We start from the raw sequence: 12,468 nt of genomic DNA on the forward strand, positions 1-12,468 counted from the left end.
CAGGTGAGGCTCCCTGGACGAGGTACTGGTCATTCTCCCCAGTTGTATCCCACGACCCAGAGTCTGAAGCTCCAGGACACTGCCCTTGAGGCGGTAGTCGTGGGATCCCTCGCTGAGTCCGAGGGAAAAACCGACCCTGGAGGGCAAACAGATGGAGAAGAAGAAGAAGACAATCACGACAAAAACCACTACCATCGCTACATAATACGATTGAACAATATTTTCATGTTAGCGATGCTCGGTGTTGATATGGATTAAGCAACAAAATTTTAAACTCATTAATATCTCTGTTATCATAGCCGGTTCATTAAATCTCAGCCATAGACGCCCAAGAGAGTTTCGGTTTACTTGGTCTGCCATCTAGTGGGGGCCTAGAGTAAAACGGAACGTCGAAATTGACGAGCAGACAGCCAGATGGCGTCAAATTGAAATGTCTGCACAGGGTAGCTGAGGCCATACGATTATTATTATTATTATTATTATTATTTATCGGAAATTCTATTGTCTCTAATTTTTGTCATGTACTGTAGTATTTATCGACAAGACCACTAATAACATACCGGTAGATATTTGAGATTTAAATTTTAAGCCATCCCCTAACCTACCATCCCATAGAGTGTGAAAAAAACTTTTTGTAGACTATAGACCAGCTATCGCAAAACTTTACCGACTAGCGTGTCAATTAAGGTCTTGATTATTAGTTTCTACTATCTAGTGTGCCATCGGTTATTTTTCTTTAAAATCATCATGAATCCCTCATTTGTCTTCATTTTTAGGTATTACACAGGAACCTCGTTTATCCGGCCCTTATTAATCCGGATCTCCGGTTTATCCGGATCGAAAATAATAAAAAATTAGTTTTACTTGTACAGTTTTTCTTTTATGGGCTGGATACTTCTTGAATATCTTTTCCACCAAGGATAGTTAAGGACAGGAAATGGAAGTAAGTCGGCCGCGGTCTATCAAAGGTACCGTCCCGACATTCGCCTAGAATATTGAGAATGGAAACCGTGGACTTTTCTGAGTTCCTTGACACATTTGCACGCACTCCCGTATACTCGGACGTAGATGTGAACGACGTAAATGGCTGGTTGAAAAATGACTGCAATTCAGGCTACGGCATAATGACAGATGAATAAATTATTGCCTCTTGTTCCTCGGCAGGTAATGACGGGAGTGATGGTGAATTTGAAAATGAAACTAGCGCTCCATCAGAAGAAACACTGACTCATGGCGATGCAACAATGCAGCTGGACAAACTAATGGCTTATTTAGATTCCCAGACTGAAACCACTCCAGCAGAACTGACGTTAGTAAAACGTTTTCGTGATCCTGCTGCGCGCAAACGCTGTACAAATACAAAACAGCAAAAGGTCACACATTAGGGCTATTTTAGTGCATACAACAGAGTCGTAAATGTAAGAAAATTGTTCTTTTATTTTTCATACAATTGAAAAAAGGTATTACTGTACAACTTACGTTATTAACTTGTAATCTATTTCGATGGCCTAGAATGAAAACCTCGTATCTCACCAAGTTCTTCTTATCCATTATTTCCCTTAAGACTGGTTACGCCTCCCAGCCACGCATGAATATGCAGTCCATCAGAACAACGTTCGTTGTGTTCTTTATTCCTATGCCGACGTGTGAAGGAAAATGAACCTTACCGTACCGTACTATAGGAAAGTATGTCTGCGTGACTTATTTACTAAGTCCTAGAGTATAATTTTTATAAGGTTCATTTTACTTTACGCATCAGCATAGGAAAATAAACCCAACGAACATTGTTCTGATGGACTGCATAACCAAATGTGGCTGGGAGGCATGACCAGTCTTTAGGGAAATAATGGATAGGAAGAACTTTTTGAGATACGAGGTATTCAGTCTAGGCCATCGATTTGTTCTTTAGTCCTTCCGGATTATCCGGATTTTTGACAATCCGGATCAGTTCCGGTCCCACTTAATCCGGATAAACGAGGTTCATGTGTATATGGCATTATAAATCCATTCGGCTGAATGTTTCATGATTTTATTTTGCAATCACCACTGAAAATTATATTTTGAAAACCGGTAAATTTCAAGAATAAGTTTTGTTATCCTTAATTATAAGACTTTACCTGGTGCATATTTCATTGCGAACCATAAACCAAATACCATCATAGCATGATGATACACATGCAAGAACGAAACCTGCGTGAACTTCTTTCGGAGTATGAAGAAAACCTGAAACATATCAATTATTATACTGATTATGAAAACAGGAATATAATACTGAACTAAACTAGCAAACTTTCCGTAGCAAATGTTAAGAAAAAGAAACAAGCAACAATCTTGTACAACACTATTAATCTTTTTTACAATTATAAATCTACAGTATTGCTTGAAATCCGAAGCACAGGGACAAGATTTTCCATTTGAAATATACTTTTTGAAATTGTGGGGAACTGAAGTGCGGCTACCTTGGCGATAAGCTGGTAACAAGCTAGTACAAAGAAAATATTTTCTCCTCTACACGGAGAATATTAGAATCGTGGGTGTGTTTTGGGACTTAGGAGACGAGAGAGCCAGTACAGATTCTTTGGTTTTCTCCGTTTCTCCGTATGTTTGAAATGAAATGAGAAATTGTTGAGCATGACATGTGCATAAAATGATGAGAGGTGTATTGTGATAGGGTCGTCGAATAATGTGAGTGATTAATATTGTATGGATCGTGGAAGAATGTTTCATTGGGATTAACCTTTTAATGGAATAATGCGTTGTTAGAAGTCCCGGTGATATTTGTTGTAGTGAAACAAGAAATTTCGTCATGCATATTAATTTGATTTTCAGTAATGCGTGGTGATTACCTAGGCATAAGGGCGGTATTTGCGATGATGTTTCGAGGCGTTTTGAAGACACTTGTAGGATGATCGTAAAAAATACCTTGATTAGAGTACAGTATTGGTAATTGCGCACAAATTGGAGGATGATATAAGATCTTCGTTAGTTAATGACACTATGTAGACGAGAGCTATGTCACAAATTGAGAGAGTAACCTTCACTAACGTGTAGTGTGTAGATTGATTTTCTTGCTAGCTAAATTTCTTCTTATAGATAATTGAATTGACGCTTAGAGGTGAAGTAGCTTTTCCAGGTTTTTTTCACGGAGGACACCAGGGCTGCAGAGTCATCGTAGATCTTGAATCATTGTAGTTGGTGATGATTGTATTTTCAGATATTTATTACTTATGTGCAGATGCCGATGGAGCTCAGACGAGATTAATTTCATTTTTCATTTTTATTGTCCAACGTTAATGTTTTGAAGGATTATAATGTTGTCCTGTGTTTCTTTGATCATTTTGTAGCCTGAACGCTATTAATATGCACAGGTTATTGGTGCGTTCAAGTTGCTTATCTAGATTTTCGATGAATTAAAGGAAGATTCCAAATGATAACGGGATATTAAAACATTTATTTTGAAATCAGTGAATAGGTGTGTCAAACAGACAAGATTTTTATAATTTTAACCATCAGTTAGAAGATAGATGTGACGAATGATGGACTTATTTGTAAAATTAAGCCTTCAGCAACGGTTTTCCTTGTGTTCCTTCTTGCGAATTTTAAAGATTATTATTGATGTTGCGAGCAACCTGTTATAATAAGAGCATGATGATGTAAAATGGAACATTAACAAGAGTCAGAGATTAGAATTATTTTCTTTTGATCAACTTAATGTTCAGTTGTCTTTCTTTTATTAATATTGTTGTTGTTATATCGGATATGTTGGTTATTAAACGGAACATCCTTCCACGAAAATTTTTTTTCGGATTTCTGATTTAATAGAATAAGGTATATCATGATGGTTTAGGTTAAGATATTAATTAATAAATATCTTCATACGTCAGTCAGATCAAAAATAAAGCCAACAGTGCGATTCTGTGACCCAACTTTTACGTCCCTAGAGTGGAATCTTTTGCATCTCCGCATGACACCAGCCGAGGCATAACTTTTTCAACAAGAACCCAGAATTTAGAAATGCGTGAAAGGTCACAGTATGCATCTGGTGGAGTGGGAAGGGTAACTGAATTTAAGCGAAGGCCAGGCGACCCCATCGCGATTGTGGCTGTAACTTCATCTCTCGTCATCCCTTGTCGTTGCAGTGGGACATTTCTGGCGACATTCAGTAGCTACTATTTGACGTTCAGAACATGTCTTTACTTTCAGCTATGGCGTACATAAGAAGAGGGGCGGGAGGTACCGGGGTTTACCAACCTCACCACCACGAACATCAACTTCCCTTCCTTTAAATGTGAAACATGAAACAAAATTTATACATTAATATCTCACACTGAAAATATTCGCGAAGATAGAATATATGAGCTTGTTTTATAATAATAATAATAATAATAATAATAATAATAATAATAATAATAATAATAATAATAATAATAATAATAATAATAATAATGTCTTATTGCTTATGTTTGTCCCAATACTCTCCTCATCATATTCAGACAATCTGCCACACAACCAACCATCACAGAAATACGCAATAACATTCCTCCACATAGGGTTGCATCAGGTAGGGCAGCTGGCCGTAAAACAGGGTAAATTCCACATGTGCGACACAGTTCGCATCCGCAGGTGTGGGAAAAGCCGTAAAGGACGAAAAAGGATACAAAAAGATTGATAGTAATAACACACATACTGATAGTGATAAATAACCTCAGAATTCCTAACGCACCTATATTTATACGTCGACTGGTGAAAACAGTGGAAAGCCGGAGGGGGTTTCCAAGATTTCTCGGGAAATAAGAAAGGAGATCATCAGTTACAAATTTTATTATATAAATAATGTAGAAATAACAACAAGTACTAGAGAGATTTAACAATAATTAATATTTAAATATAATATTCCAGCGCTTGGCCTTAAGCGAAAAAGTTGCCACAGGCTGTGCGCATAAAAATGTAAATAAGTAAGACTATTGTCTTACGACAGCTGCGAAAATCAGAATACAATATCCGAATGATTTCCGTTACTTTGAATGCTGGTTAGAACCCAGACCGATAATTTGAATAATTATGAGCAATTAGAAAATATTAAAGTTATCAAAATAACAAAGTCAGACATAGAAAATGTTGATGAGAAAAGTTTACACAGTAACGCTACAGTTCTTGAATTGAATTTTATAGCACACAATTCTCCGCCGGGGAGTAGAGAAATGGACCTTTTGTCCAGTAACTTCATTATTCAGTGGTAAGCTTCAGTTAGTAACTTTTGTAGACGAACCAGCCGACATATAGATAAAATGTGTCCATGGACACGACTGGCTAAAATGGTCATTAAAAAATTCAGTAGATCTCGCTGCAAAGAAAACCAAACCCTAGGCTGGCATTATTTTCATTTCCAAAGTGGAAAACACAAAGGTCGGCAAGGGCCACATCGGGTGCGGCTACGCTGGTTGAAAAGTCATGCTTGTAGCGCTCCACTCATGAGCGAAAAGCGAGGTGGTTGACCTCGAGTGGACTGCAGCGAGGTACATGCTTAGGAGAAGTCGCTATTCCATAATGCGTGCGGCAAATATGCTGCTAAATGAAGGTGCAGCATAGGAGCTGACGTAGAGTACCAGCGGCGATTGCGGCCAGACCCGGAATGTGAAAGCGAAGGCAACGCATTCCCGTAGGCTTGTCCCTTAAATAGCACCGAGGAAGATTCCAGATTGGGCGCAACATAGTGCTGTACAACTAACGGAAGTAATTACAAACCTGTACATGAAATTCTTAACAAAAAATAAGAAAATAGTGAGGAAAAAGGAACCCAGAAAGAATATCTTTAAAAATTTCCAATTAATTAATATAACGAATACTAAATACAAATAACAAAAAGAACCCAGAAAAATATCTTTAAAAATTTCCCATTAATTAATATAACAAATACTAAATACAAATAACAAAAAGAACCAACGAAAAGACAGAAAAGCGCGGAAGGATACACTTTCGGCACCAATCAAAACGAAAGTTGCCAGTGACGTAAGCAGTCATGTTAAGGTGCTGCAACCAATCAAGAATCAAGAAGGAATGACGTAGGGCAGCGAAGAAAAGAAAGAAAATATACGAACGGAGTTCGTTTAACCTGTGACATTATTGCACGTCGAAGGAAACTTGTAATCAATTAACGAAAAGTAGCCAGGCGGAAACAACTAATTAAGGTAAGAACAACATACAACATCAATTTAGAAAAATAGGAGAGGTACCGAAATCAGCGAAATTTACTAATAAACGGTACGTTCATGAACGAATGAACCATCGACAGTGAAAGAAAACTTCTGAGAATTTGTAGGTAGAATGAGTTCCTACACTTAGATTGTATTTACACTTTCAAACAATGCCCCTGAAGGAAGGAAGAGTTTGTACTGAAATTCTGATCTGATCCAACAGCCAAACAGCACGGCACTGCTGTGAATGGTCGACTGGCATCACACAGCATCTACTATATTGTCTTAAACCTGCTAGGTCTTGTAGGATTTAATGAAACACACGTGTTGCCATTGTCACTTTCCTCAAATCTCCATTACCATCGGAGATATAAAATAGAATGTGACATCAGCTGACCATGGGCAACGTGTAGCTGTAGCCGGAAGTGGCGCTGAATATGTCATTAGCTTCACGTTGGTACAGAAGCGAGCTGACGTGTTCTCCCACGATGAAATACAGTACTTTATGATTTAAGCGCACAATAATTGCAGTACCAGCACATCTAGCTAGTTGCTTTACGTCGCACTGACACAGATAGATCTTATGGTGATGACGGGACAGGTAAGGCCTAGGAATGGGAAGCAAGCGGCCGTGGCCTTATTAAGGTACAGCCGCAGCATTTGCCTGATGTGGAAATGGGAAACCACGAAAAACCAACTTCAGGGCTGCCGACAGTGGGGTTCGAACCCACTATCTCCCGGATGCGATCTCACAGCTGCGCGCGCCTAACCGCACGGACAACTCGCCCGGTACCGGCACATCTGGTACAATACCTAGGTACACGGTCCATGGGATTAGTCTGCCCTCTATCTTCAAAATAATTCCTCTACTTAAACTGCGCCAGGTTCGAGTTCGAAACATATTAAAGCTCACGCTGAAATTAACCGAACTGATAATGAAATAAAAACTGATATTTGTCGGCAATCTACTCAATAACAGAACGCAACCGATTGTAACACAGATTGTTAATATTTTGTAATACCGTAATAACAGCAAAATGTCCCAGCTGTCCATCAGTTGTAAAAATATCGTGCACGATGGATTTTATACTTTGAGACATGTTTTAATATCGTCACCTTGGTATTAAAACTGGGTAGCCTAATGGTGATGATGATGATGCTTGTCGTTTAAAGGGGCCTAACATCGAAGGTCATCGGCCCCACTGGGTAACTTAACAATAGGCTTGAACCCTTTTCTGGAACCCTGATGCTCTGATTCAGAAAGATACATGACAAGAAATTCAGAAGAAATGCTCTGTTTTGCAGTAGAACTTGCTATATATTTTGCGGTATTATTAGAATGTTCTTGCACACACACAAAAATGAAATTATAAATAAAATTTTCTAGTTGGTACACTGGATTGAAATGTATGAGATGTTTATTTACCCACTTAATATTATTTTAAATGCAACAAAGACAGTATAATGTGTCACTAGCTTTAGCATGGGTGACGTGTAGCTGTAGCCGGAAGTGGTGCGGCCTATGTCATCAGTTTCACGTTAGCACAGAAGCGAGCTGCCGTGTTCTCACACGATGAAATACAGTACTTCGTGATTTAAACACACAGTAATTGCTGCACCGGCATATCTGGTACAATACCTAGGTACACGGTTCAGGGGATTAGTCTGCCATCTATCTTCAAAATTATTCCTCTACTTAAATTACGTCACGTTCGAGTTCGAAACGTATTAAAGCTTACGCTGAAATTAATCTAACTTACGTTCTACAAAATTACAAACTGACTTAGTAGAAGAATGCAAGAATTTTCCATACTTGAATGCTCTCAAGTGCATTTTATTAAAATTGTACAAAACCGATATAATAAAATCGCAGAAAGGTCACATTATTTACTCTCTGTTCGATGTGACTTGGTCTCTTATTACATCGTCGCTTTGTATTTGCCTCAGTAGGAGGTTTTCATAAAGCGACCGGTACTCTGGAGCTAAGAGCTGGAGGAACTGACTTGAACAGAGAAACTGGAGTATCGTACATTTCCACTTTTCCTTTGATTTTGAACCCTTGAATCTACCGTTCCATCGTCCATCGTCTTGCTCAGCTGCTTCGGTAGAACAACATTGATCCTTAGTACTTAGGGCGTATATGATGATTCTTCCTTGTCACTTTATCGACCGATCGACAGGGTGCAGAGGAGAGTATGAGTACTTCACATGAGGAGCAAAATGTGTTTACTAAAAATTCATTGAATTAAATCACGATAATCTCAGTTACTGAATAACCATAAAAGAACAAATTAAATATTTCCCAAATTGTTGTTATCAATCAATATAGCGTGGACGGCGAAAGTATCTTCAAATTATTTACATTAGATCTTCCAATGTTTGGGAACGCAAAATAAGATATCGTCGTTGCCGGGACCAAACCTCCTGTGTGATAATATTCTTGGAGATATACTGACCCGCAGCACATACCTTATGAAATGCACTTTAGATGTCAGCATCTTATCTGCCGAAGTTCTAAGCAAAATATTTCATATTGGAGGTTTTGTCCCGGTAGCGACGATATGTGGGCAGCAGAACCAGAAAAGGACAGAAAAACCTGAATATCGGGCAACATTGACCCAAGCGATAACTGAGAATTAACCCACACGTTCCGTGGAAAATCTGACCTTCAACAAGTAGAAATTCCGTATTTACATTTAATTAAGGTTCTCCAACAGTCGAATATTCTTTCGAATACCGGAACATCCCCTAAATGGATACTTAATCGAACCAAACTATCAGTTGCAATGGATTGGCTACGAAATATTAATTTAAAGCATGATGTTTGTTACAAGTTAACAGCAATTATAAAAGTCCGAAATAAATCACACCATGTGTTATCATCTCGTAACACCCTTAAGCTGTAGATAATCCCGATGCCGAAATATACATCACACAAACAGATGTTCAGAATGAACCGACAACACTTGATCCGAGAGGAACTTACGTTACATCGTTCTGAAGGAACAAAATTGCGAAATGCAGAAAAACATTAACTTACTTTGCGTTTAGAAGAAACACCAAACACTGAAGTTAAATAAAACTGGCAAATCACTCAAAAAGTATTCTTAGTAAACCAATTTCCAGGTTACGAGACAGTTACATCGTTAAACTAATTAAATTATATGTCCACAACATAATAAATGCTAACATGAAATCTTTCCAACTCCACATAACTACAACTACAATTACAAATCGCCGGGCTGAGTGGCTCAGGCGGTTAAGGCGCTGGCCTTCTAACTCCAACTTGGCAGGTTTGATCCTGGCTCAGTCCGGTGGTATTTGAAGGTGCTCAAATACGACAGCCTCGTGTCGGTAGATTTACTGGCACGTAAAAGAACTCCTGCGGGACTAAATTCTGGCACCTCGGCGCCTCCGAAGACCGTAAATGTAGTTAGTGGGACGTAAAGCACATAGCATCATTATTATTATTATTATTATTATTATTATTATTATTATTATTATTATTATTATTACAATTAAGAATCTGTCTACTTACACTTATTCCATTAAACTAAACTACAAGTAATCGGTAGACCAACGTCTCACATAAATAGTCTAATATAAAATAAAATATTTGTAAGAGGTGACGAATTGAAATCACATTCGTTAGTGTAAACCTCCAATACAAAACAAAAACAAAAAAAGTAAAACTAAGTGCCAACACATTGCACTATCGTAACATACCGTTCACCTCAACAATAAATCTCGAAGTGAAAGAAAAACAATATAAAATAGAAAATAAAAGGTCATCGGGCTTGAACGCACGCGGCTATGTAGTTGGGAGTAGTCTCCATTAGCCAGATTTTCACGCGGGACAACCCTTACATTTAAGCCAATACTGATGCAACGCTATTATGGAAGTACTTTCCAGCTAGTAAAGGTTATGCCGAAACGTGGCCTGAATGATACCTGCAAATGTCTTCCATACATGTATCCTCTACTGCAGACACTATCATCGTTCAAGTCGATTCATGAAAACTCCTAACCTGTGACTTCAATATGTACAGTATACACCCGGTGTCCCATTCCTATCGCTTAGATAACGCTAAGATGTCTGCACATCATTGAGACTGTTGAACGACATCGGAAATATAACACAATATCCGGATATCTCTATAGAACACTTTCCCGCCTTGTCAATACTTTACATATTTTATTATATTTAATTACCGTACATGTTTCGAGAGCCAACTACTCTTTTCTTCAGCGGTGTCAAACATTAATTAATCTTTGGACTTGGTGCATTGGTACAAATAGGAAAATTATATATAAATCTTGAAATTGTTACAATATTTCTCTGTGTTTCACCTTTCACTTACTTACTATGTCATTTGTTACAGACTTTAAACTAGAATTTACAAATCATAAATAATAAAATCTATTAAATTAATCACTATATGTTAATTTTATGCCCTTATTTACATTTAACAAGAATAAAATGTTTCTTCGTGTCTAAATTTAACATTTACTTTGCCATTTAGTAGAAAAAAATGAAATGGCGTATGGCTTTTAATGCCGGGAGTGTCCGAGGACAAGTTCGGCTCGCCAGATGCAGTTCTTTTTGATTTGACACCCGTAGGAGACCTGCGCGTCGTGATGAGGATGAAATGATGATGAATACGACACATACACCCAGCCCCCGTGTCAGCTATATTAACCAATTATGGTTAAAATTCCCGACCCCGCCGGGAATCGAACCCGGGACTTCTGTGGCCAAAGGCCAGCACGCTAACCATTTAGCCATGGAGCCGGACTCATTTAGTAGAACCATTTAAAATTAATTCGTAAAATAATAAATAACATCTATAACGTTAATCACTATCTTAATATCGTAATAATAAATAATAAATAGCCAATTCGTAAAATAATAAATAACACCTATAAAGTTAGTCACTCTCTTAAAATATTTTCTGCTCTCTTCTTTTCCTTCTTTCCTTAAGTCTGCTATAATTCCGATACCTCACATGAATTATTTTTCGTTTCCGTTTGGTGAAGAACGGGTTAGAACAGTTCAATTTATCCCTCATCGAAATTCAAACATATACAGGGAAGTTCGCTAAATAAAAGTAAACTCGTCTGATATTACGCACTCTGGGCGAGTTAGCCTTGCGGTTAGAGGCGCGCGGCTATGAGTTTGCATCCGAACGATAGTGGGTTCGAATCCCACTGTCGGCAGCCCTGAAGAAGGTTTTCCGTGGTTTCCCATTTCCACATCAGGCACGTGCTGGGGCTGTACCTTAATTAAGGCCATAGCTGCTTGCTTCCAACTACTAGGCCTTTCCTATCTCATCGTCGCCATAAGACCTATCTGTGTCGGTGCTACGTAAAGCCAAAAACAGGTCTCAATCTACGAAATTAAAGTTAATTTAAAATTTAACAAGGTTATATTTTCTTTTCCAGATTAAGAAATAACAAATATAACAGGTACTCAAAAGCCGAACAACAAATCGAGAATGTACAATTACAGAGATTACAGGATTTGGGCTCCGAGAGCCAGACACACACTTCTTGAGCTATAAGCCCAACTTGACCCATATACAAGATTCAACAAAGGGGAAGAAGACCCCAATCATGCTCAGGAGCTCTAGCTCCCAATTACATAGTAAAGCCTCCTCGAGGCACGCAAAAACAATTTTGTTTGGGAAGAGCAACCCGCTCTCAAAGTTCCAGCCTATCAAAGGCCACACCAAATTCCACCTTCAAGCTGTCCTCCAAGGACATAGACACAGGGGTAAAAATACCCGACCTACTGAGCCTATTCACCAAAGAAACAGGACAAATACATGGCCCCAAAATACAAACTTGAGTGGAGGCGTAACTGCACTCCTAATACATTTCTTTTAGAAACCTATTTGGCACTAGGCCGCTTATTCAAGGGCTAATCCCATACTAAAGAGGTGGCTTATATACGAAAACGATTTACATTACATTAGAAGGGAAGAAACGGATGTGAAAATAAGTTCACCTCAAAGCAATATGAGTGGGAGCTCGAGAGGGTTAAGCACTCTCTATCCCAATTTGTAGTTTAAAAAGATAGAATTGATACCAAGTGTCTTTACATTTTAGAGGAAAGTTACATAGTAAAGGCTTCGGACCTGCCCCGAGAGTTAAACTGCTGAGCTAGCAAGAAAAGAAGTTATTAAAAGGCCATTACCTGTTGGTTGAACTGCTGCCCGAAGAAAGAGGCGCTTCCCGCCCCCTGCTGCATAATTTACACAATGATAGATGTTAC

The 12,468-nt window shown here is 38.4% G+C and overlaps 1 protein-coding gene across 4 annotated transcripts in view; it reads right to left on the minus strand.

Moving 5' to 3' along the window:
* Positions 1–12,468, minus strand: part of LOC136858213 (very long chain fatty acid elongase 7) — a 163,414-nt gene that overhangs the window by 47,760 nt on the left and 103,186 nt on the right. For all 4 annotated transcript variants that reach the window (XM_068225452.1, XM_068225450.1, XM_068225451.1 and 1 more), the window contains one exon: positions 2,118–2,223. In XM_068225452.1, the coding sequence (XP_068081553.1) occupies positions 2,118–2,223 (106 nt within the window). The remainder of the gene's footprint in view (positions 1–2,117; positions 2,224–12,468) is intronic.

This window comes from Anabrus simplex, chromosome 1, assembly GCF_040414725.1.
Source record: "Anabrus simplex isolate iqAnaSimp1 chromosome 1, ASM4041472v1, whole genome shotgun sequence".
Lineage (NCBI taxonomy): Eukaryota > Metazoa > Arthropoda > Insecta > Orthoptera > Tettigoniidae > Anabrus > Anabrus simplex.